Source organism: Primulina huaijiensis, chromosome 1 (assembly GCF_012295235.1).
Source record: "Primulina huaijiensis isolate GDHJ02 chromosome 1, ASM1229523v2, whole genome shotgun sequence".
In the NCBI taxonomy this organism is placed as follows: domain Eukaryota; kingdom Viridiplantae; phylum Streptophyta; class Magnoliopsida; order Lamiales; family Gesneriaceae; genus Primulina; species Primulina huaijiensis.
In genome coordinates, this window is record NC_133306.1 from 8937331 (window position 1) to 8963749 (window position 26419).

The 26419-nt window shown below is 35.5% G+C and overlaps 3 protein-coding genes and 1 long non-coding RNA gene across 4 annotated transcripts; 1 reads left to right on the forward strand and 3 right to left on the reverse strand.

The window, feature by feature from the left end:
* Window positions 1–447: 447 nt before the first annotated feature.
* Window positions 448–1413, reverse strand: LOC140990005 (uncharacterized). The gene is made up of 3 exons (XR_012177609.1): window positions 1232–1413; window positions 691–1154; window positions 448–590 (listed from the first exon to the last, which is right to left on the reverse strand). It is a non-coding gene; the product is annotated as an uncharacterized lncRNA (long non-coding RNA).
* A 685-nt stretch (window positions 1414–2098) lies between these two features.
* LOC140971089 (uncharacterized) lies at window positions 2099–4121 on the reverse strand. Its single transcript, XM_073433164.1, has 4 exons — window positions 4104–4121; window positions 3111–3833; window positions 2860–3030; window positions 2099–2779 (listed from the first exon to the last, which is right to left on the reverse strand). The coding sequence occupies exons 1-4, from the start codon at window positions 4119–4121 to the stop codon at window positions 2099–2101; spliced, it is 1593 nt and encodes a 530-aa protein (XP_073289265.1).
* A 652-nt stretch (window positions 4122–4773) lies between these two features.
* LOC140981299 (uncharacterized) lies at window positions 4774–8848 on the forward strand. Its single transcript, XM_073447662.1, has 6 exons — window positions 4774–4951; window positions 5145–5389; window positions 5482–5644; window positions 6662–6754; window positions 6992–7079; window positions 8018–8848. Exons 1-6 carry the CDS (start codon window positions 4878–4880, stop codon window positions 8297–8299), a joined length of 945 nt encoding a protein of 314 aa, XP_073303763.1. The 5' UTR covers window positions 4774–4877; the 3' UTR covers window positions 8300–8848.
* A 339-nt stretch (window positions 8849–9187) lies between these two features.
* LOC140981309 (uncharacterized) lies at window positions 9188–13101 on the reverse strand. Its single transcript, XM_073447673.1, has 2 exons — window positions 10081–13101; window positions 9188–9900 (listed from the first exon to the last, which is right to left on the reverse strand). Exons 1-2 carry the CDS (start codon window positions 12887–12889, stop codon window positions 9446–9448), a joined length of 3264 nt encoding a protein of 1087 aa, XP_073303774.1. The 5' UTR covers window positions 12890–13101; the 3' UTR covers window positions 9188–9445.
* Window positions 13102–26419: the final 13318 nt, after the last annotated feature.

The window sequence follows — 26419 nt, forward strand, 5'->3', positions numbered from 1 at the left end:
TAATCGTGAAATTGCGATTCTTATTTTTTAAAATATAACAAAATAGTTCGATTGTGATTCCACGGTTCTTAGGTAACTTAAAACATATAACATAATCATATTTTTTTTAAAATGTAACAACATACTGTGAGATCGTGAGACATGTCAAAACCCTAAAACCTAAAAACCCCAAACACTAAAACCTAAAGCACATTGGTCGACCAAAATGACAGTGGTGGTCGACCCAAAAAGCTATTGGTCGACCATTAGGCTCATGGTTGACCAAAAGGACAGTTTGGTCGACCAAAAAGCAACTGGTCTACCAAAAATGAGAATGGTCGACCAAAAAAAGAGAGTGGTCGACAGAAAAACTACCAGTGAATTACATAAGAAACAATGTTCCAATAATTACATAAAATTGTCCGATACATTACAACACCAATCATTAAGGAACATATTACAAGCTAAACCAATCATTAAGGAACATATTACAAGCTAAAAAATATCTAAACTCAGATACTAATCTATCATCTAAAGTTAGTACTAATTGCACACTCTTCATTGACAACGAGTATCCGGAAACAGCTAACACAAATGCTCCGGAATCTTCACTGTGAAAAAAGAAAAGGAAATGAAAAGTAAATATTTACTGTAAAAGTAAAAAAAATATAATGAAGTTATTATATTTTAAATAGAAAGTTGGCAACGTACTGTATAATCTTAGCACGGAATTCATCATGTAGTTTTATAGTCCATGGCCTCTCGGGGTGTGGGTTGTTCCCAACAATGGATAGCAGACGAGCAGCGTTTATAAGTATGAGCTCTATTTCCTCATTCAGATCTTTCAATTTGGGATCGTGCCTTCGCTGCAAATCATATATAATGCTCTTATTCACCCTTGTAACGAGTTTTATCAAAAACCAGTGCCCATCTCTGTCGACAAGGATGAGAATTCTTTGTGCCTTTTCCCACGACAGACACGGCCATTCTGGATCACTACCTTTCCCTTTGCTCGCAATCCCTACCAAATTTATGTTGAAATTGTTATCTTTATCTTCGGCCAAAACTGAGATCGCAGTGTAGAAATGTCTGTCCATCAACGACACCTCTGGCGACATCACTTCAGGATGTCAGATCTGCATCTCAAGCAATCCACAGAGAGCTTCGTCGATGTGCTGAATTCAACATAACAAAAGATTTTCAATGTTTTTAATAAGTTCTCTAAAAATCTAAACACTTTGCAAATGCTTACAGAGACAGTGACACGTGAGTTTGCGATCGGCATGGGCCCGTAGAACGACTTCTCATATTCGGCATAAAAACCTCGAATCCTACTTGGCGAAGTTCGAGCACCGATGCCCTAACTCGCGCCAGCGAGTTGTTTACCTTCAGTGTCACGGTCTCCGCAAGTGGCCTTACATCGTCATCTATAATTGTCCCAAACTGACGGTTCGCTACGTAAAATGATCAATTGTAACAATTTTAATGCAAATATGAACAATAAACAAGGTATAGTGTAATAACCTCTCGACGTGGTCGCATCGCCTTCTGACATACGCTCATCTGAAGTCACTTGAATATCTAAAGACAAAAAGTATATTTTTTAATATACTATACATAAATATAAATATAAATATAAAAAAAGTACATTACCTCACCTTCTGCGGACTCCTCTGTAATGACTGGAATGTTAGGCTTAAATATATGTTGGGTTTGGCTACTACTGCCAATTTCCCTACCCAGATTATTATCCACACCTAACAGCGTACATTAAACAAATTAAAATAATAACAACTAAAATACAAATAAGAATAGACAAGATGTAGTGTAATAACCTCTCGACGTGGTCGCCTCGCCACCTGACTTACGTGCATCCGGAGTCACTTGAATATCTAAAAACAAAAAGTTTATTGTTTAATATACTATACATAAATATAAAATCAAAAAAGTGCATTAACTCACCTCCTGAGGACTCCTCTGTAATGGTTGGAAGGTTAGGCTCAAATATCTGTTGGATTTGACTACTATTGCCAATTTTCCTACCCAGATTATCATCCACACCTAACAGCGCACATTAAAAAATTTAAAATAATAATTAGAATTCTAGAAAATCATTGTATTACATAAACATAAATATAATTAATAAACCAAAATCTGCCTCAGATGATTTCCTCTTCCGCCCTCTGCTATAGGCTATGCTATGATCTCTATCCTGATGCACTGGCATGTTAGACCTCATCTCAGCAAAACCAGCTCTAATCTGTTCAGTCAGACTCAACCACAACTCATCGAGACCAAGATTAAAACTCGATTTCAAGTCAGCTAAAGCTTGATTTATATTCCTGATAGACGCCCTAATCTCAATAAATTCTGTTGACATCTTAACATGCATAGACGTAACGGAATCCTCCAACGCAGTCAATCGCCTCTCGAAACTATGCTCCAAGGGTGATGGGCAGCGGGAAGGATTGAGTCTAAAGTGGACTCTAGGACCCGTACGCATAGGAGAACTGGTGCTAGAGCTGGATCTATTGAGATCACCAGAACGGGTGCCGGAAACGTCCGGAGATGCATGTGCAGAACGCGTGTGCTGGACAGAGGGAGTTGAATGTGCAGAATGCATGTGCTGGACTGAGGGAGACTCCAGAGGGTGCTTGCTACATACGAATGTCTGACCCTGCCTCCAGAGCTCGAGTACCCGAGTGGTGACCGCATCGAGCGCATAATCAACAAAAACCCCGGTCGTATAATACGCTGAAACGAGCTCCTCGGGAGTAGGAGTCAAACATCTAAGACAATCCTACATTTAATTAATAACGTATCAGATTAATTAAAAATTAAGTCCACGGTTATTATAACAAATCATTTCATATTACTTACATCTATAGCACAATCACCAAAGGCTGCAGTGACATCAACAGCATTTGGGGCACGGTTTGACGCCCACGTGTTAGTCACCCACTGAAACATCCTGGGCAACATCAAACCGTCCACATCTCTTCTCCTTGCAAACTTTTGTGCCACGCTCGGATAATATTCATAAGCGAGGATCTGTAACATAAATTTAGAACAATGTTATTAGTAGAAATAAAGATAATAAATCCAGTTTTAACATTAAAAAAATAATATACCTGCAGAGGCAGCACAAAACCACCGACAAGGAAGCTGTCATCAACTTCTTTCCGAGCCTGTGCCTCGGTGAGGTAATTATATCTCCCTAAAAGGTCCTTCTTCAAACATCGGACCGCATCACGAAAGGCTACTCTACCCCGCGGATAGCTGTTAAACCTATCCAAATCATCTATGAGCCTCATGTATTTAGGGTCGATCTTATTCGTTTTTTTCCTAGTCCCCTCACCGAACACAAAACAACAGAAGTAAAGACTAGCCATCTTTAACTTCTCCACGTCTACACCAGTCTCATTCTGCACTTGAAGATTCATCTTCGTCTCCAAATAACTCAACACAATCTCAGACTTACTGGCAAAGTGTCTAGAGCCAAAGACACCTCCCTCTGATAAATCTACAGGCTCTGTAGCGCAATCGAGGCCGATTATTAAACAATACTCTAACAAAGAAAATCTAACCGGTCTCTTGCGCACCACCATCCAAAACTCATCACTGCCCGTGTCAACTATCTGATTACTCATCAAATACCACATAATTTGACTAGAAATATTAAAATCTCTGTGATACCTAACCAAATTACCAAAAAGAGACTGCTCCAAAAAAATGGCTCTCACGTCGATGTTGAGATAGTGAAAAATCTTCTCCACAACCTCTTTATATTTTGATTCGAGTGTTAACTTGCAGCGAAAAATTGTATCCCTGCCTAGTTTTCTCTGCAAATATACCTGTCACAAATACAAATATATTAGAATAACAAACTGATGATAAACTGAACCAACGCAAAACCCACGCTCAAGCGTACTTGGTCGACCAAGAAGCGTTGGTCGACCGTCGAATAGGCTCTTGGTCGACCAAACCACGCTTGGTCGACCAAACGTACCCTTCTTCCTCAACAACTCAACACACACACCCTTTCTTCTTCAACACGACGGTTCGACCCTTTCTTCCTCAGCACACGCACGAAGAATCAAATAACAGAATAAATGTGAACATACCATATTTTGGTCAGCCATTTCTCGGATGTGTTGCAAAAAAAATGTTGAAGAAGGGTTTCGTCGATTCAGTTGCGCGGATTTAGTCGACGGGAAAACGAGGGCAAGTGAGTCGACTGCGTAGGGTTTACAGTGAAGTGAAGAGGGAAGTTTAGAAGAGTGAAGAAGGATTAATCAATTTTAAACTTAAAACATAGGGATATTTACGTAATTTAACATCTGAATCTTTTTTTTTTAAATAAGTCTCGAACGACTCCCTTTTCCCTAAAATTCCCAGAATAACTAAAGACCTAAATGACCATTCACAATTAACAAGATCGGTTCTTCTATAAAGGCGATAATAATAATTTGATTCAATATTTTCACACATTTCTCACACAAATCCAATACTTGACATAATAATTACAAGTAATAGATAATATATGTTTTCTCAATTTCTTGTAATAAAAAAATCCTCTTCAAATGGATTCGTCCAAAGAAAAAAAAATGTTTTAAAAGTATTTTTTGTAGTTTAGTGGATTAGAAAACTTTTTGAGAGATATCAATTATTAGTTTTTGAAGATTGTTTTTTGGATAATAGAAATCATTAATGTCTGTTTTAAACACTTTAATATAATCGAAGTTGAAGGGCACAAATGGCAGGAAAAGCAATTTTTTTCACTCAAAACGCTCCATTTTCTACTCTTAGAACCTTGTCGGTCGACCAAAGTCTTTCCAAGTTCAGTCTCCTCCTATAACTTTCAAATTTGGCCGTAATTGGATCTCCAAAATCTGAACATGGCGTCGTTTCCTGCAAATTTCATCTACACAACGATATCCAAACGCCATTACCGAGTCTTTCTGATTCCATGGTAAGAAATTCATTCAATTTTTTTCTTTTCTTATTTTCTATTGAAAATTGAAAGTAAAGATGTATCGCTTTTGGAGAAATTAATCTCCGTTTTTCTTTTTCTTTTTTTGAGACAATTAATCTTGCAACTTTTCGTGTGACTAATTGCTAATGATGTTATGAGGGTATTATTTGATTAAAGATTTAATCTTTAGGGTAAAGAGGAACAGTTTCCTGTGCTGTGCAAGGGGCAGAGATTACTGTAGCTCATTCCCAGTTAAATACGTTCCGAATAAATGTTTAATAAGCGAAAATTTTGAACCCTCTTCTTTGGGTGTGAAGAACTTGGTGGAACGGGAGAAGCATCATAGCCTGGATATAAATGTGCCTCGAGTAATATCTTCCAGTAATTCTCGCGGAAGGGTTCTGGATACTGGGCCCGAGAATCATGAATACCTACGTATTGCTAACATAAACTATTGTTTAAATTTGAGAACGGTTCAGTCAAACCCAGTTGTGATGGAATCTTAACTAGTTTTGTGATGATTTTAGAGGTGGAAGAAGATAAAGAGGACGACGTCATTGCTGTGAATGATGAATTTACCGAAGATGTTGAGGAAATGGTTGAGGATTATAGTAACTTACGTCAAGGAATTCAAGCTGGTCAAAGCCAGCAAGATGTTGAGAAGTCGGCAATTGAGTTACTTGCTTCCAGGTTTTAACTTGATATACTTTGAAGTTTGAACTCTTTTCTAATTTGGGTACCTACTACCTTGTCAGTTCAAACTATCAACAAATTCATCTCGATCTACATTATGTTTTTATGCTTGATGAGAAATCCTGAATAGCATTATGTGCTGTGAGCACAGGCCGCCACAGAATTTTATGTAGCTCACTTGGCAGCTGGTCTACTAGTAGACACAACCTTGAACAAGCAGAAACTGGTGCGATTGATTTCACAACTAGAAATGTAGGTACTGTATGCTGTGATAAGCTGGAGCAATAAATCCTGTAATGAATAGGGCATCATTCACAAACCAAATTTTGATTCTTACTTAGTTTTGAATTTGCGAAAGCCTCTCTGTTCAATATTTCCAGGAATAATAGTTACCTTCACTTGAAATAATTAATGGCTGAAGTGGAACCCTATTGTAAATTTGGTGCATTCAGTTGTGTTATGCAACATAAACAAGATTGCATTTGCAGCTGGGATGGTGAGGCCTAACTTTGAAATGCTTCAGTCCCTAATGATGACTCAAAATGGCTTGAACTGGGGATTCCAGTGGATTGTGAATGACATTTTTTTGTTTCCTTTTTCATTGTGATAATGTGGCCACTGAAGAGAGTCCCTGGACAAGCTCATTGAGACATTACAGTTTATTGGTTTAGACTTGGGAGTTCTCATGCTTTTGTTCTTGCATTGAGAGTGAATCCCCGTTTAAGGTTCAGTTTAGGTGATGCTAGGGCCTAGTTGTTAACTAATCCTTCAAGATTCCCACTCATGATTAATATAATAAATACAAAGATTATGATGATAAATCTTCATTTTGTGGACATCTTTGTGATGGCTGTATAATGAACCTTGTGATTATTTTACCACCAAACTTTTCTGTTAAGAGTAATTATATGAGATTAAAAGACTTGTGATGCTCAATCAAAGTAATTTTTGACAATGATTTTTCTTATATGCGTAAGGCAGTTTTATGTAACAAGAAATGCTGTATTCTTACAGGGCATTTACCGCCCTGGAGCTGAAAAAGAAACTACAGAGAAAAAGATTTCCTCTTGAAATTGTTGATGCATTGATAGCGGACTTTCAGAGCAGGTGCTTGGCCTAGTTCTTTCCTAATTCCATAACTTCTTCAAGAAAGAAAAAATAAAATTTCACTAATAGTTTCGCATAATCTGTTACTGGATTATTGGTGGTGTAATCATTACTTGTGCAAGCAACACTGTCAGGCCTTTGGTGAGATAATGTAATTTTCTAAGAAAACCAAATAACTCACGGCTTAATCCGCTTGCACAAATATGGCTGATCCTTGACATTTACTATTTACTGAAGGGGTCTGATCAATGACTGCTTATATGCGGAAACATTTGCTCGCTCTAGATGGTCTTCCTCAAGCTGGGGTCCTCGGCGAATCAAACAGGTAAGCTTATGTTGATACTATATTATGGATAGGTATCTATATTATATTATATATCCATGAGAAATTTTTAATGTCGGCATGTGCCTCACCCAACTCCATCCTCTAAATTGCATCTTTGTTTTAATTTCCCTGTGGGGCCATCTTTTTTTGTGCAATTGTTCATGGTGTTTAGGTTAGGGGAAGATGATTTTTGTTTTGGGGAGAATGGAAGAAATAAAAGTGCCAGTGTTGCATTATTAAGCTCTGAACTTTGTGTTGCTTTGCTAATGGAGTCCGTGCTTAACTGTATGATCAAACTTGAGGAGTTGCCAAATCCATCTGTAAAATAAATAGCAGAACATTGAGGAAAACTGCAAATGTCATTTGAATTAGCAATTAGATTAAAAGAAGTTGGTACTCAAATTTATTTTCTTGGGCTACCACTTTTAACTTTGAATTGATTTCTTCAATTTTTAACTCATCAACCTTTTGGCATAGTAATCAAATGTTTTCTTTTTACAACAAAATATTTAATAGCTACCTTTGAAAAGCAGTATTTCTTGGGCTTGGGGTTATGGTTTTCGTAACCTTGCAGTGAAGTGTTGCTCTTAGATTAAGATTGAGTGGCATAATGGCATTGGTATGTGTTAAAGTTAATGATGCTATGTTCATTTAGTTTTGTTATTGCGCCCCTATGTTTTGTCTGTTGATGTCCACTTGAGTAACATGCTGCTTGAAACTGTATAAATACCATAGTAAGCTTTTGTTCCCCAGGATTCAATATTTTGAATTTTAAAATACCGAGATACTGGATTCGTAGCTTATTCGATCTTTATCTTAGCCAGTCATTTTTTCTGTTCTAGTAAATTTATCCTTAAACTCAATCCCTAGAAGTTATAACCTTGATTATTTAAGCAAGGGAACATTTTCCTATGATCGAATTGTAATTTCTCAACTAGGAACTATTCAAGAAAGGAGTGAATGATGTAGATGCAGAGAAGGCAATAAAACTAGTATTTGAAAATGATGGAACCAGTGAAGATCAAGATTCAGGGCTTGCAATGTCTAAGCTATCTATAGACCAGCTTTTTGTTCAGGCCTCAAAGCAATGGATGCGGAGTCACGCCATACCTCGTGAAACACGGAAATCAAGAATCATCCGGTGGCTTCAATATCGTGGATATAGTTGGAGTGTCGTTAAATTTATCTTGAAGAAGTTGGAATCTGAGTGTCCTTCATAGAGTCCTCTGTTTGTAAGCCACTTAATGTAGATGCGCTAAAAAGTGATTCCACATTAAGTCAATATTTCATTGTTTGAAGGCTATTGGAAAAAAAGGTCACTGTCATTTCGTGGAAACTAGACATCCAATGCAAATCTTAGAATAAGTTTACATAGTTCTCTTTGCGGTTAGTTCGACACCACCATTAGGATATTATTCGAAGGTTGATCCAGTGGTTATAAGAAGGTCGCGTGTATTTTTTTCATATAAAGCAATACACAAGTCACGTGAAAAAACACACGTGGCCCGTTACAACAATTGGATCCAACACTTGAGGTATTTCCCCAACAGTGTTTGGTCAAATGAATCTTCTCTTTGCTAGGAACTGGTGTCTGTCAGCCCAAAGGGTTTTGTGCCTGTAACGCATGTGCTCGTTTCTTATGGCATTGGCCCACGAAAAGGGGTTGATTTATATATACATCTAAAATTGCACAAGATACATACGATCCTGCGTGCAGTTGTGTTTGTATTTTAATTCTGTTTGAAAAAGTTGTGCTTCGTCCCTTCTTTACTTATCGCTGGTTTTTCAGTAATGTTAATGTCATTTATTTCGTTTATATGTCCATGACCTGGAATGTGGATCAATACACATCGATATATTTAGTTTGGTAGAGGAAAAGTGGTTGACCAAGAGGTTATGAAGTATTCAAAGATATAATTTTGTATTTCAAAATTTTTTAAAACTAGTGAAACAGCTCAAAGCAAATGTCAAGAATAATTATTAGATTGTGCATGATAACAAGAGTATTACCATTTATTGAAAATAGTCATTTATTTAGTATTGTAACGAAAGATACATAATATCTTAAATTCATATCTTACTTATCACATGCGATATAGGTAAAGGATCAGGCGACCAGAGTAGGAAGATAAGATCTTACTAACTTGCCTTAAATGCCTGTTATAAAAATTACAACACACAATAATTGCTTTTGCCTATACTTGTATGTCACATCTACTCACTGGTACCAGGCTAGGGGGCATAACTTGATTTTAACATGAAATGCTTTCTCAATTAACGACAAGTTATTGTATCGTACAATAGTATTAAAAACAGAAGGCCTCTGTTACGGTTGATCTAAAATGTAGTGTATCGACTTTTCTTGTTCAAACAGATTCATCAGAGAATTCGAAAGAGCAACTAGAGGACCTTTGTAACACCAGATTCGTGGTAATAGGAGACCTGTGATTGCCCGATATATTTCCTTTCAACAAGTCAGTGTCCGTCCTCACAGGGTCGACATGCCGGATTTCTTCGAGCATGGCCACAACATCTTTCATCATTGGACGATCATCGGGACGTGCCCCAAGGCACAGAAATGAGACAGACAGTGTCTGTAGCATTTCATGCATCTGAGGGTCGGCTCTGCCCCTTAGCTTCGGGTCCAAAATATCAACTGGGTCGCGCTTACTGTGCAAGTGGTCGCGAACCCATTGAACCAAATGTGCACCACCTGGCAATGTTGGGTCTAATGGGTGCCTTCCTGTCAGAACCTCTAAGAGAACAACCCCAAAACTGTACACGTCGCTCTTTTCTGTGATACGTTGCATCGAAGCATGTTCTGTGAGAGAAAATGTCACAAATTCAAGTTAATTGTTCAAGGTGACGGAGCTAGAAGTTTCGTACAGGGAGACAATATCTTGTTATTCTTATACACATGAAAATATAATAGTTTCTATGAAACTTTAAAAGACGAGAAATGCTAGTGTTGAATCAAGAAACGGGTTTCAGGTATATCTACCAGGTGCGATGTAGCCATAAGAACCAGCTAAATGAGGCCACTGATTCTGTTTCAGAGCGTCTCTAACGTCAGTTTCTCTGTTGAAAAGTCTTGCTAGGCCAAAATCAGCAAGATACGGCTCCATTTGACCGCCTAATAGTACATTCATTGCTTTGATATCACCATGTATGATATGGGGAACACAGTCATGGTGCAAATATGCAAGAGCATGCGCAATTCCCAGTATTACATCGTTTCTAGCTTCCCAGTCTGCTCGTCCCTTGCCAGCTCCATGAAGAAGTGAACTCAAGCTCCCATTAGGCAGGTAAGCGTAGAACAAAAGTTTTAATGTCGTGTTTGAACCCCGGCCCAGCAGCCGGACAATGTTCTTATGTCTGATCGAACCAAGAGTCCGAATTTCAGAATCAAATGCTCCTGATTCTTCAGATGACCACATCTTTTTCACAGCTAGGGTCACCCCACTAGGAACTGTCACCTTGTACACAACCCCGGAGCTTCCAGTTCCAATGACGTTAGATGACGTGAGGTTTCGTATTATGTCCTCAACTGAGAACTCCATCTTCTGATACAATGTCATCTCCCAAGTGTCAGTTTCGATTGATTTATTCTTAGCCACTTGGGAGCGAATTAGCAGGTAAACAGCGAGCAGCACAAGCACTGCACTGGCGCTGACAAGAATCGGCATCGCAATCTTCATGGTGGCTTTATCATGGCCAGAAGTACCCACGGAAGTGATAACTCCACCAGAGATGTAGAGATTTTTGTTACCTGCAAGGTCACTGAAAGGCAGCTTCTGTAAGAACGGGGTACTAGGCAAATCACCTGAGAAGTCGTTGAACGACACATTGAGGGACACAAGGTTTTGAAGGCTTTTGAGAATTTCAAGGTTTCCAGAAAGTTTATTGTAGGAAAGGTCGAGAACTGCTAATTTGTCAAGATTTGAAAATTCCTTTGGTATTTCACCAGTGAATTGATTATTGCTGAGGTTTAGAGCGATTTCCAGTGATGGAAGTCTGCCCAATTCTTTCGGTATATCACCGAAAAAAACATTGCTCCCAAGATCAAATAGTTGTAGCTTATTGCAGGACATGATTTCAGATGGGATTCTGCCAGCCAGTTGGTTGTTCCTAAGATTGAGTTTGGTTAATTTGGTTAAGTAACCGATGCTAGGGGTTAGGTTGCCGGTTAACCTATTGTCTGAAATGTCCACAAACTGCAGACTTTTCGGGAGGGTATCAGGCAAGGGGCCGGTAAGCCCATTTGAGCGAAGATCAAGGAACTCAAGGTTTTCACAGCCGGAAATTGAAGGAGGAACGCCACCCTCAAGATGATTGTTGCTCATATCAAGAAAATTTAAAATTTTCAACCTTCCAATTTCCAATGGAATAGTACCGCCCAACATGTTGTCATTTATCCTTAATCTGTACAAATTTGTGCAGTTTCCTATATCAGGCGGTATAAAACCTGAAAGATTGTTGGCGATAAGGAGCAGTTTTGTCAGATTTGTCAACATAAAAATCTGTTTTGGGATTGGACCAAAGAGCTGATTGTAAGAAAGATCAAGAGCCTGGAGATTCAAACACTGGGATAAAGATTCAGGAATCATTCCTGTTAAGTTATTCTTCCAGGCAAAAAACAGGTTTAAGCTGGTTAATTCGCCAATCTGAACTGGGATTTCTCCATAAAATTGGTTATTGTCGACTTCCAAATGAGTCAGAGCAGCACATTTGTATATCTCAGAAGGTATAACACCGGATAGCTGATTGACACTAAGCTGCAGTTCCTGGAGCTCCAAAAGATTCCCAACACTCGTGGGTATGCTCCCTGTCAGTAGATTCTCCGACAAATCTACAACCCATAAACCGCTGCAGCTTCCAAGCTCGGATGGGATTGTTCCGACTATACTGTTCTGCCATAACAGCATATTCCGAAGCATTTTGAGTCCCCCTATCTGACTTGGAATCGAACTTGTGATCGAATTCTGATACAAGTACAGATTCTGCAACTCACTGCAATTTCCGATCTCTTCTGGGATTGAACCAGACAGCATAGATGTATACATTGCTATTGTTTGAAGCTTTTTCAGCATCCCAATTGACGCCGGCAAACTCCCAGAAATTCCGGTTTCTGCAAGGCCGAGAATAACCAAGTTGCTGCAGTTTCCAATCTCCCAGGGCAATTCACCCTCCAGATTCTGATTCCCCCCAGCTCTGAATGCCTTGAGATTTCTCAAATTCCCTACAGTCTTGGGAATCTCACCGCTGAGCTTATTGTCAAAGAACATAAGATTCTTAATCATAGTGAGATTCCCAATCTCCATAGGGATGCTACCTGTCAACAGATTTGTGTCAACGGACAAGTCTTCAAGCTTGTTCAACCTGCAAATTTCAACCGGAATCTCCCCGACAATGGAGTTGTCGCTAATATCAATCGTAACCAGCTCAAGATAATCTCCAAACTCTTTTGGGATCGTGCCGGTTAGATTCGTAGACGAAAGAACCAGAGTATTCAGTAACCTGAGTGGCTGGAAATTTGAAGGCAATGGACCTTGCAAGTCTATTGCTTGCAAGATAATCTTCACAACGTCGTCATTGGAGTTGCAATGTATGCCATACCAAGTACAGGGACTGCGGTCTGAAGCACTCCAATCCGCAAGAGCATTCACAGAATCATTCAATCCTTTCTTCCATGTCAACAGAGCTTGACCCTGATCATTAATGGCGGAACAAGAAGTGAAGAAAAGAATAACGGTGAAAGAGAAGAAGATAGGAAGAAAAGTGGAGGCATGGTTTATTGAGGGTGCAGCCATTGCTGCAAAGAGAGAAAGAGGAGGCGAGGATCAGTTCTTTGGGATTGTCGAGGCCGAGGGGGGAACCCCATGTTTCGTTTATAGATTGAAAGAAAGAAGAAGATTTGGATCCAAATCCACTTTTTATTATTATTTTTCTATTACTATATCATTTTGGTATTTTGTTATTTAAATGAAGATAATGATGCATATAGATTCTTATGGTTTTTTATGCCTAAATTTAATCCATCCAAAAATGTATTATTAAAATTTACCAAAAATTTTCTTTTATCGAGTTGAGATGAGTTTGTTACAATTGAGTCGTAAACTCGATACATTCGTCTCAAACTTGAAACTTTGTTGTCAAATAGTCAATAAGCATCATTTTTTGGTGAGACATAATAAATATAAACACTTATATCCCGATGTATAGGTGTAACGCCACGAAAATTTTAAGGTCCACACGAACCACATGCATTTGAGTTATTAAATTCTTTTGTATTTTAATTAAATGTTTTGATTTCATTAATTAATTATGTTGTGCATAATTGCATGTTTAAAATTATATTTTCTACATGGTTGCATTAAAATATATTTTTAAGGAATATTCAAGTTGCGATCGAGGAACGGAGACCGAGAGATGAAAAATAGAAAAAAAATTATATTAAATAATTGTTTTTAATTATTTTAATTATGGGTGATGTTTTTTTTTCTTATTTTTGAAAATATGGGGTTTTAGGTGATTTTATACACCGGGACGTAAATTTTATCGGTATTGGTTTTTCAACAAAAATGCGAGCTTTTTAGCAATCCGGCTAATAAATTCACAAATTTATTTTTACCAAAACCTTGTTGATATTTTATTTAAAACCTAATTAGACTAATGGGCTTAATTTAATTGGCTTATTAAGCCTAAAGCCTAGTTAGTAAACTAATTAGGATATAATATGTTGATTAACCTACCCTAGCAGGAAAACAATCGGCCACCCACCTCTTTTAAAAATCTGAAACTCTCCCCACACCTCTCTTAAAACTCACGGCACACACACTAGCAAGATAGGAAGAGAATTTCGAAGGTGCTTGCTAGAGCAAGCCGAAGTGTTCCTCCGTTCTTCGTCGTCAACGGATTTTCGTGCGTAAATTATGCAAAGGCACGCCATATTCTTTCTTTCAAACATCTATCACACCATAGTATTTTATTTAATTGAATTTACATGAAAAACAAGTGCATCATGAAACAATTTTCGTTTTTGTGGCATATGTCAATTTTAAAGCTTGTATTTTCATCCAAAATCATGTTTAATATGATATAAAGGGGCTGCCATGATTAGGATAGGGTTGAGGGTTGATTTTACATGTTTTAGAGAGCCCCAATTTACCCCAATATGCTGCAAACGTGAATAAGAACAAGCTGGATGCCATCGGGTAACATGGGGTTTGAGGGGCACGGGTTATGGACTTGGATGCTTGGCTTGGCTTTGGTTGGGACCAGGGCTGGGCTAGGGACGTGCTTGGGTCAGGGGAGGAGTCCTAGCCATGCTAGTACTCGAAAGTCAGGGGCTGGGAGGAGTCCTTGTCAACAAGGACTCCGATCCACCCGAGAGCTTCAAAGGGGGCAGCGCAGGTGTGCTGTTGTGCAGGGAAGAAGGGCCTTGGCCTGGGGGTTCTAGGCTGGGCTAGGTAGACTCTTTAGGGTCCTAGGAGGGTGCTTAAGGGCCTGGGAAGGGGCTGTGGCGGCTTGGCTAGCTGCTGGTTTAAGAAGACGTGAGGGATGCATGGCAGCAAGTGCTGCGCGTGAAGTTGCTGCTACTGGTTCAGTGGTTTGCTGCTCACGTCCAGGGGCTTGGGTTGGTCTGGGTATGGTCTGGGCATGGTCCAGGGAAGGTTGGGTTCATGAGGGGTCAAGTGGTTAGGGGCTGGAAGTGTCCTAGTTCAATTAGGAGTCCTAAATATCCTAGGAGACACACACACAAAAACATGCAGAATTTGGGTCAAGTTCCAGGGAGCTTTTGAGCGGGCTAGGACTTGTTTTACGGGCTGGGTTTGCACAGTAGGGTCCCTAGATGCGTTGGCTAGGTTTTGGGTCAATGTGGCTCGGGCGTGGCTCGAGTAAATTGGGAGATGGCTCGGTGGGTTCGTTAGGGTGTCAATTTCAAAAATTATAAGGCAAAAATTGATTCCATGGGTCCACGGGGGTGGCTCATGACTTGGAAGGGCAGAATAAATCTTAAAAATGTTATGTTAAAAATTTGGGATCAAAATAACGAGTTTTGGATTTATTCGGAATTTAATCGCCGCACGAAACGTTAATTAACGAGTTAATTAAAACACCTATTTTTAAGCTTTATAAAATTATGAAAAATTATATTTAAGCTTAAATAATTATTATAAGTCTAATTTTTTAATTTGGGAATTTTAAATTAAGGTTTGGTTTAATTCGGGATTAAAACGCATTAATACGTCACATTTAAAGATTAATTTAAAAGTCCTTGTTTTAGGCTAAATAAAAATATGGGAAAATTCATGTAAGCTTAAATAATTATTTGGGACATGTTAGAGTCAATGGAATTAAGAAAATGTCAAAAACGTGAAATTTTACGTCTAGGGGTAAAACGGTCTTTTCACACATAGAAATTAGTAAACGTCATGGCAGCGCCCTGAATGTTGTTTTACATGCTAACATGATTATTTTCATTGATTGCGGATGTTTATGAATTTTTATATGTTAATATGTCTATTTTAAATGGTTAAGGATTTTCATATGTTAAATGAGTATTTTAAATGTTTATGATTTAAATGTCAAAATGTTATTTTAAATATTTATGACGTTAAAATGTTTATTTTAAAACGTTTATGGCTTTTTATGATTTTAACATGTTAAATTACGATTTTTAAATGTCTATAATTTTTATGATTTAAATATGTGCATTTAAAAGATATATTGCATGCTTGGTTTCAAAAATAAAACGATATGTATATACATGATTTTTATTAAGTGATGATAACATGTTGAAGGATGTGAAGGGATTGTGACTACTACATGTTGGAAATAACGTGAGGGTTATGGTCCCAGTGGGAGCCCGACGATCGTGTTTCCTTGGATACGGATACGAATACGAATACGTGATACGAATACGAATATGTTAATACGTTGGCCAAGGCCCAGTTGACGGGTGAGAGTGTCGCTGGTGTCCCCGCCGCCCAGTACTGTGGTTTCTCTAGATGGATCCATCGCCCAATACGATCAAGAATACGAGTCACAATCACGAACTGAATTCAACATACACGAATATGAATATCAATATGAGGACATGAATATGCTGATATGAATATGGATATGAATATGAATATGTTTATGTTTATATGAAAATGTTTATGCGTAAGATTATGAAAACGTTTTTTATTTAAAGTTTTATGCATCATGAAAATATTTACGAAAATGTTTATGTTTATGCATCTTCATGAAAATGATATTTTAAGTACAAGTATTTTTCACTGTTATATGTTAACTGTATTACGTATTACTTGTTATCAAGGATATGACGTGTTGAGTCTTTAGACTCACTAGGTGTGATTGATGCAGGTGATTATGATGATTATGTTTATGGAGGTCTTGGTGGTTGATCTGACTGGACTGAAGGTGCACATAACCCGAGGACCGACGCTAGTTTTCCGCACTAGTTATGATTAATGATTTTAAGTTATGTTAAAGATATTTTTATGACTTTTATCATGATCACGAGTGGTTTTTGAGAGGTTACAATATGGGCTATACTTTTCAAATGTTATTTTTAGATTTAGAAAAATGTTAGTTGGTNTACATCCAATAGATATCGTGTACACATATATGAGTATCGATGAGATGATATTTATCTATTGGACGTATAATTTTTCTATGTTTCATCACGTCTCTCATTAGTGCTCACATAAATATGCACAGTGAGTGTGCAACAGTTTCAAAATTATATATATAAATATGCTCTCTTGGATTTTAGCTTTTCAATCACATGTTTTTGTAGTTCTTTTAGTTTCTATTTGTATTATTTTTATCGTTATATTTTGGGGTATTTTTTTTTAACTTCGATCAACACTTTTTTTAAGAAAAAGCACCTCTTCAAATGTATTTGAAATACACTTGAGAAAGTTATTTTCTTAAAACAAAAATTGACCGAAGTTATTTAATCAATTTGGTCTTATATTTTGTGGGTAGCTTTGTTCGGAAGTCACATAAGACACAGCAGAAACTGGAGGCTTTAAATGTTATTATTGGGCAATTAATAAAAATATTTTCCTCATTTTCATTGATGTTTATTATTAGAATGTCTTGTCTATACAAGCCATTCCTAATATTTTACTGTTCACCTTTTCCTATCATCGTAAAGCACTATTTATTGCCCTGAGTATTTTCTTCTCTCCGTTTCTGTGTTTTATTATACGGAAAAAAAGTGCTTCTTTTTTTTTTTTTTGCCTTTTTTGAATAAATCAATACTTATTTATGGAATATTGAAAGTATTTGTTTAACAAATAATAATTATAGTTTATGATTAAAAAAATTATTACAGTTTTACAAGGAAAAGTTGAAATAATTGTTTAATATTTGAATTACTGAAAAATATAAAATATATTTTGTGACTTTTGTTTAATTTTTTCATACAATAGAGTCTATTAATAATATCTAATACTTTGAATAAATAATATTATCTTATAAATATTTAATGAGAAATTATAATAAAAATTAATTGAAACAAATTACGTTAAAAATTGAGGGTTTTTCCAAAAAAAAAAACAATAATAATTATGGAATTTTAAAATTTTCAGTTTATTTTAGTTGTTTCTTAAAATGTTTAATTTCCATGCATTCATTCAATTTTTTCTCTTTTAATGTCCGTTATTGTCAATCATTTTCAGATTGTCCTTTATATTTAATGTACATTAAATTTACTTAGTGGTCATCCGCAGCTAAAAAATTAATTATACATGGCTTTAATGGTAGTGTGGAGAGTTTATATCAAATTAATATAATAATTTTTTATAAAATAAATTTATTTTTTAAAAAAAGAAAAACAAATTATACCAAAAATCGGTTATCCACCTCGCCGGCAGTTGGCTATGCGTTCATGTACGTACTCTAACCACTATGATTCAAAGTCAATATTTATTTAATTATTATTTATATCATATGGTGCCAATTTATTGAGGGAAGTTAGAACCGTAACAATTAATAATTAATTCAATGTAAATAAAACCTTTGTTTTTACGCAGTTATGTCATGTTATTAATCAAATGGACCATAAGCAACTACCCGAATAAATTTCACCTTAATTTTTATTGTTGGGAAGCCCTTCCTTTGATAGCATTGCCAATCCGGATTTTTTATGGTTTCTTTTCTCTTTGTTAGCTCAAAAAAAAAAGAAGAAGATATAATATGATTATTGTATTATTTAAAATATTTGAATTGTATTATTATCGTTATTTATACTATATAGTGTTTGAATAGGCGTTTGATACTATAATTGATATCAACAGTTAAAATTAAATGTTTATAAAGGCAACGGTTTTATCTAATATTTTTGTGTTTTTTTATATTACAAAACGATGTAAAATTTTATTTGTTTGGAAGTTCAAAAAAACTATGTATGGAGGATTTTTATACTGAAAATTATATTTGATAAACATGAACATAGTAGATGTTGTTATGTCACAAGGGACATGTTTTTCACGATATAAGTGTTGAAACAAGTCAAAGAATATCCAATAAGATTGTATTTCGAGTCTATGAGATTGTTAGTATTTGTATGTGGCGTTTATGTTAGAATAGGTGCCACACAAGTAAATTTATGACTAGGGTTTTATTGACTCTAATGTAAAAACGATGTTATTTTAATAATATTTTATGGTTCTATTTAATTATGACATTTATTTTATTTGTACACTCATGCAAACTGTATAGATAAATGCCTAGAATATACTATAAGTATCATGATGTCCACAAGTCACATTAATCATGAAATTCATTAAGAAGTGCATTGTATATTTTAAATTCGTTCTTAGTTGATTCAACTGCCTAAAATAAGGATAAAGATGGTTCGAGATCGAGAGTAACATTTGTGATGTTAACGCCACGTTTCATCAGTATGAGCATATGGAGGTCCATTCATGCAGATAGATGATCATATGATGATTGCACTAAACAATTCTCCCTCGAACTTTCAAAGTTGTTATCACTTATCGAGTTGATTAAGTTTGTGGTTATGATTATATATCATTAGTCATTTGACCCGGGATAACATAGAGCTTCTACATACTAGCACTATACTTTGATTCGTTTAATGACCCCACAAAGATCATCTGGTGGTGAGGTTGAGAGTAATTTGGATATACGTAGGAGCTCATGCATTGTAGTCAGGGATTCACCGCTCGCCTATGTGTGTGGATATCCTATGTTATCTTATGAATTAATAGTGCAATGAATATCTTGCCATAGTATCATGAGTAGTGCTTTAAGGAAAAAGATTTTCTTAGTTGCACACACAAGGCCGCTATGATTACTCAAAGATTCATTATATCATTATCTAATTCATTTGCAACTTTTGATATACCAATGGTTGCAGATTCGATCGAGATATATATGTTTAAGGAACCGTACTGTACACTAACCATAACCTACTGTTTTTTGCAATAACTGTCAGTGATACTTATAAGATCATGAGACGATGCTACTAGAAGCTTTTACTATGATCCGATGAGTGTAATCATACTCGAGTTATGGCGTTCTTGAATAATGGGTTGATGAAAAGGATGATGCTAACTAGGATAAGTTCAAATAAGAACAAATATTGTCTAGAATCACATGAAGTTGTGAACTCGCGTCTAGCTATATCTCTGAATCATTGAGGGTCACACAAATAAGTGTACTCCATTTGTGAATGTTAGCTTGACTGTTAATTTAGTTAATAAAGTGCAATTGCCTAATTTAATGAAGAAGTTCCAAAAGCAGCTGCAAAAAATGAGTCAGTAGAAAATTTTGATCTTCAAAATTTCTATTTTTCATTATAATAAAAAAAATTTATATGCTAGTCACATCCGTGTGTTTGATCGTCAATCGAGATTATAATGGAGTCTCAATTATTTAATTAGTAAATTTAGAATATGTTAATTAAATATTAATTAAGTATTTTTGACTACTATGTAAAATTCTTATAGAATATTCTAGAAATATTGTCAAAATTTGAAGAATAATACACGAGATCACGACTCAACCATGTATTATTTTATCAATAGGATTATATAATCCCAATACATCTCTAACTACAAAGAGTCTTATTAGCAATAAAATCTAGTAGATTTTTTGACAAGGTGAAATCTCCCAAATAAGTGTATCATTAAGATTATAACTTTAGATTCCTTATAGGATTCTATATCAATCCATGAAAATTATAAATATGACATATTTACACGCTACACCTTTTCTCTCTATTCTTTCTCATCCACAAATGAATATCGACTTCTTTTTGTTTGACATAGTACACGACCGACCACCACAGCACGACCGTGCACCGCCGCCGTGTTTTCTCCATTTTCCAACGATTTATTCTCAACGCATAATTTAGTTCAGATCTCTAGTGCGAGATCTATACAAAGAATCCAGTCTTCGATCATTGACCTAATTAGGTGATCGAAGAACGGCATTATTTCTAGTTGATCATTCTTAGAGATTTACACAAAAGACTATCTCCACTTAAAATCCGAAATAGTTTGGTGTACAACGTTTAGAATATAAAAGTAATAACTCAAAAGATTCTATGCATGAATTTGAATCATACGATGTCCAACAATATTTTGATTGTCAAAACTAAAATTTCTTTAAAAATTTTAAATTTCTGCTGTATTTTGGGTACGAGAAAACGGTAATCTAACCGTTTTCTAAATGAGGCTTCGAAACTCATACATCTTTCATTCTAGCGAGAGGAAAATTGTATCGGCACCTGTAGAAATCCAAATTTAAAGTCAGGTATAAAATGCTTTATAAACCAGGTAAATGTGCTTGACTTTTTCAAAACACAAGGACTGAATGTGATTGATTTCTTTTATAAAAAAAAATAAGAATATATTAGCTTATTAACATTTTTTTTATATAGATTTTTATGCATTTTAGATTTTTCAAAGAGGAACAGAAACATGGTGCAATGAGCTCTTTTAACAACATTGTCCGCATTATAGATAGTTTATTTCGAAATATTAAACTATGTATTTTGTTGCTTATATTAGGTTTTTTTTTTTCATATTATATCCACTCTGATGACATAGTTGGATAACTAGTTCGCATATTTGTATTATTCGGACATATTTAGTCTATAATTTTTTTATCTATCTACGAATCATTCTACATTATATCAAGAATATTACTCTCGGTGTATTTTTATTTAAGATGTCTGTACGAACATCTGAATTCAAACAAATAATATAAATTCATTGATACAAAAAAAATTCAAATATTTTAACGAACACTTTATACATGGCATCAAGAGGAAGTATCATAGACAAAACTTCAATCTACATATAAAAAACAAACATCGTCCGCATTACGAAGCACAATTAATTGAGCAAGTGACTTAAAATCGAAGAGTGTAAATCACCTACGTACCATTTCTGTTACATATTACGTGACTCTCAATGTAGTGCTTTTCGGCTACTTTACACCATGGTTTTTACCTTTTAGTACGAAAACAAATATCCGCGCGCACACATACACACAGATATAGATATAGATATAGATATATCACATAAATAAAAGATAATTTGTTTTATTTGGTGTTTTAATTAAAATTTCAAGTATAGAGAATTAGATATAAATAACGAATCACAAATTGCGAATTATTTCCTTTTTTTTTTTAAAAAAAAGTAGCTAATAACTAGGATGAGTGAAAAGTAGTAGCACAAGAAATGGGTGAGGGCACATGTAAGCTGTTATAAATTTGAACATGATTTCAGAGACTTTCTCAAATATTGAGGTGGATGCAATTCAATGCTAATCGTGGAAGTAATTTTTGGGACTGAAAAGCTGAACATGCAGGTACGTGCATGGGCTTTCACTTGTATCCGCTTGGGTGAAAATATAAACTCCAATATTCACATTTCTTGTTATTAAAATATTTTACTAAAAAATTTGGACTAGATCAGCTATATTTGAAATTATAATTTCTATTACATTGTTGAAATTCACCTAATATAAATTCGTATAAAACAAATTTAGAATATTAAGAATCTATAATTTCAAACACATACCAAATGCGCTATAATAAAATTCTCAATTTTGTAAGTACTCAATTGTTATACCGTTGGACCCAAAATGTGCCAAAATCTATCCGCTGTCAAAGCTCATGTTTTGCCAAAATCTATCAGCCGCTAAAGCACATTAGAGATTAAGTCGATTTGAGATGTTTGACCTCACACATGATGAAGAAGTTGATGATAAATTTGAAGCATGACTGATAAAATTGAGGACGAATTGACACACGATTGAGGAAACTGGTGAAGGAAGTTGAGACATGTTCCACGATGGATGAACGTGAAATACGAGTTAAACTGCTTGGAGAAATGATAAAAAAAAAAAAAGAGACAGAAGATCATCATTAAAGAACATACAACTCATCAATCAACAACTCAAGAAAAATGCTCTACGAATCTTCATTAATTATAGTTCATTTTAATTCGCTCAATCATTAGCTTAATTTCTTCAGTTTTAAGTATATTTCTTCAACTTCTATTTTCAGTTTATAGTAATAAAAATGTCGATTCATAATAACATAATTTGTTTTGTTGTTGTTTATGGATATTCCTTTCATAGCAATAAAAATGTCGATTCATAATAATAAAATTCTCATGTCGTTTGATCGTAGGTGTCAGATTATTTCATAAATTTAGTACAATTTCGTGTCTGACACGTCAGAAAATTTGTGACAAACAAATTGGCATGTCCTGTGGGACCATACCGCCAACGAAGGGAGAAAACACTGATAATGATGAAAAAATGCTGCAAAGTCCAGTATGTTTATGAAGCATTGGAAGAAAATGCACTCGGTGGATACTTGAAATAAAGGAAATATGATTTCCGATTTTTCATATTCATATAATGACCTTTCAAAAAATAAGATATTGATTTTTCAAGCAACTTCTGCAGAGAAAAGATTGAAGGAATTAGATGATAAATATTATTGGGGGAGTTCACTTCGTCAACTGAATGTACAAATAAATTCTTAGGAACATGGAGAATACGTTAATCATAATTCTTAATGTTTATATGGTGATAAAATGTGGATTCTTCAAGTCTCTTTTACAGAGGAAAAGATACAAAATTTAGATGTAAGATACAATAGAAAAATGAATTGTAATTGCTAATTCTGGGAACTGATCGGTCAAAATCACAAATATTAACGAGGAACTAAAATGGGTTAAGAATTCAGTATACTAGATAATAAAATCAATTAGTTCAAGAGCACAATTTTTTAGTTCAGTTGAGATACTAAACTGACAGTTTGTTGAGCTCAAGGATAACTGATTTTTGTCTTATCAGCTGACTTCTAAAGCTCAAAATTCCCCCTAAATAAGCCATTAAGATTAATCATAGATCACTAAAATGTTTCTAAAGAAAGAAAACTTAGTCCCAAGTAGTAGCTTGGTGAATATATTCACTGCTTGTTGATCAGTTGAGCTATATTCCAGCTTTATGTCCTTCTTCAATGCATGATCTATGATGAAGTGATCCCTGACATCAATATGTTCGGTCCTGGAGTGTAGAATTAGATTGCAGGTAATTGTTATGGTGCTTGTATTGTCACAAAATATTGGTAACTCTTGTGAAATAATCCCACAATATCTCAAATGTTGTTGAATCAAGAGTAATTGGGTACAACAACTTCCTGCAGGTAAGTAATTTGTTTCGGTTATGGATGTTGCAATGGAAGTCTGTTCCTTGCTAAACCATGTGAACAATATGTCTCCTAGAAACTGACTTGATTCACTAATACTTTTTCGATCAAGCTTACACCCTGCATAATATGCATCTGAATATCCAACCAAATTAAAGGAAAAGTTTTTAGCATAACATAGGCCTATATTTTGTGTGCCTTTAAGATATTTAAGAAAACTCTTGGCACCTAAATAATGAGATTGTTTAGGATTAGACTGAAATTGAGTATACATACAGACAACAAATATAACATTAAGTCAACTATCAGTTAGGTAAGCCTCGATACAAGGTAACCTCAACCGATATGCCCCTTCATCTTTGTCTAGTTTAACTGATAAGATCATTGGGGTTGCTGCTGCTACGGTACATGCTTCCATGCCAAATTTCTTAAGCAGTTCATTTGTCTATTTTGACTAATGCAAATATCATTATCCAACTGTTTCACTTGTAGATCAAAAAAGAATGTCAGTTCACCCATCATACTCATCTCGTACTTGTCCTGCATTATTTTAGCAAATGTTTAACTTAGTTTGGGGTTAGTTGACCCAAAAATAATATCATCAACATAAATTTGTACTAAAGTATGTTTAGGGTCTTATCATCAACAGTGCTTATCACAAAATCATGTTCAGTTAGAAATTTAGACAGTTTTTCATACCAAGCTCTTGGAATCTGTTTTAAACCATATATATAAAGCTTTCTTTTGGTGATCAACATAATTAAGATATAAATGGTTGATAAAACCTGGTTGTTGTTGGACACAGACTTCCTCATGTAGTTGCCTGTTCAAGAATGCACTCTTTACATCCATCTGATAGACTTTGAAATTTTTCTATGACGCATAAGCAAGAAACATGTGGATGGCTTCAAGTAAAGCTACTGGTGCATATGTTTCATTATAATCAATCCATTCTTCTTGCCTAAATCCTTGGGCAAATAGTCTTGCCTTGTTCATTACTAGGATTCCATCTTCATTTAGTTTGTTCATGTATACCCATCTTGTACCTATAACTGATTGATGAGAAGGTCTTGGAACTAAGTATCAAACATGATTTCTAGTAAATTGATTGAGCTCTTCTTTCATAGCATTAATCCAGCTACTGTCAGTTAAAGTTCATCAATTTTTTTATGTTCAATATTGGAAATAAATGAGACATGTAAGAATTAATTAATCATCTGTCGTCTAGTTCTTATAGGGGTAGTAGGGTTATCTATTACCAATCTAGGTGGATGGATCTTGTTCCATCTACAATAGGATTCATCAACGCTGTTGCGTTGAGCTGAATCAATTTGGTTGACTTCAGTTAAGTTTTGCTCAGTTGAGTTAACATCAGTCTGTTGGCATCGGTTGGGTCTCATCATATCTTTGTGTGTCAACAAACTGGTCAGCTAGAACACCATTCTGTCTAATTGATTGGTCAAACATCTCATGTAAGGTCTAGAAATTCAAACGGCGCAACCTGACTGCATGCAATTCTAGAGTATTATTAAAAATGTCTAATTAAATGTTTTAAATGCATTAAATTCATTTTATGACATGATTACATGTTTTACTGCATGATTTACTAGATTGCATGTAATAGGGCTTTTTGCAGTATTCGATGCTCGAACGTAGAACGGAGACCGGGGACAGTTTAAGGAAAATGTTTTTTTATTAAATAATTATTTTTAATTATTTAATATATGATGTATTTAATAGGTGATTTTCAAAAATAAGGATTTTATGATATTTTTATACGTCGAGCTATATTTTAACCCAGTAGTTGATTTTTAGCGAAATTGAAGACTTTTTGAGGACTCGATTAATATTTTTTAAAACGTACCAAAACGAAATATTTTATAGATCTTTGAGCCTAGACTCCGATTCCTAAAAATATCAAAGAAAAATTTGGCCCAATATTAGATATTATTTCTCTACCACTTCACGCCTAAACCTAGCCACCCTCCCTCATTACCTCTCGGAACTCATCACATGAGAAAACACAACAGCTTTTGATCGTTTTTGCAAGGACTTTTCAAAGAAACGTTGTCCCGTCCCTCTGGTGTTCGTCCCTCGTACAGTTTGCGTCGTTTTTCGAGCGTATATACGCAAAAGCATGCCCTAAACCTTTATTTTCTCATCTTTCACATCATAGTACACATTTTAATTGATCTTGCATGCCACACATTGGATCTACTAATATGAAACGGTTTACACGAGCTTTTACATGAAAATAATGGTTATATGTGCTTGTAACTCGCGATTTTGTGTACTGTTGGAAGGGGACTACTTGGATCGTTGTGTGGGAGTTCATTCATGGCAGGTTTATCATTGTTACATGTGAAAATTCAGATCTGGAACATCTTTGAAAGGGGACCGATCGGATCGATAGCTTTTAGAGTGGGTCACGCTTCGATCAGGCTTAGGAGGAGGGGCTGTCGTGTGAGGGTTGAACCAGGCCATGATGCAGAACAAGGAGAGTTCGAGTCATGGTTCAGTAAGGCCTAAGAATGGCTAGCCAGGGACAGATCGGGTGTCTAGGATTACTTAAGGGGTGCGCAAGCGTGGTGTTTCAAGTGGCCTGGGAATTAATCAGTTGCAG

Excerpts from the sequence above, each read along its gene's own strand:
- LOC140971089 (XM_073433164.1), bottom strand. Across the intron at positions 3,031-3,110 it reads GTTTTGTGCTGCCTCTGCAG|ATCCTCGCTTATGAATATTA; the intron begins GTATATTATTTT and ends TTTATGTTACAG. Across the intron at positions 2,780-2,859 it reads TTGGTGATTGTGCTATAGAT|GATTGTCTTAGATGTTTGAC; the intron begins GTAAGTAATATG and ends AATTAAATGTAG.
- LOC140981299 (XM_073447662.1), top strand. The coding sequence starts at position 4,878 with ATGGCGTCGTTTCCTGCAAATTTCATCTACACAACGATATCCAAACGC. Across the intron at positions 5,645-6,661 it reads ATTGAGTTACTTGCTTCCAG|GGCATTTACCGCCCTGGAGC; the intron begins GTTTTAACTTGA and ends GTATTCTTACAG. Across the intron at positions 6,755-6,991 it reads ATAGCGGACTTTCAGAGCAG|GGGTCTGATCAATGACTGCT; the intron begins GTGCTTGGCCTA and ends TATTTACTGAAG.
- LOC140981309 (XM_073447673.1), bottom strand. The coding sequence starts at position 12,889 with ATGGCTGCACCCTCAATAAACCATGCCTCCACTTTTCTTCCTATCTTC. Across the intron at positions 9,901-10,080 it reads TTATGGCTACATCGCACCTG|AACATGCTTCGATGCAACGT; the intron begins GTAGATATACCT and ends TTTCTCTCACAG.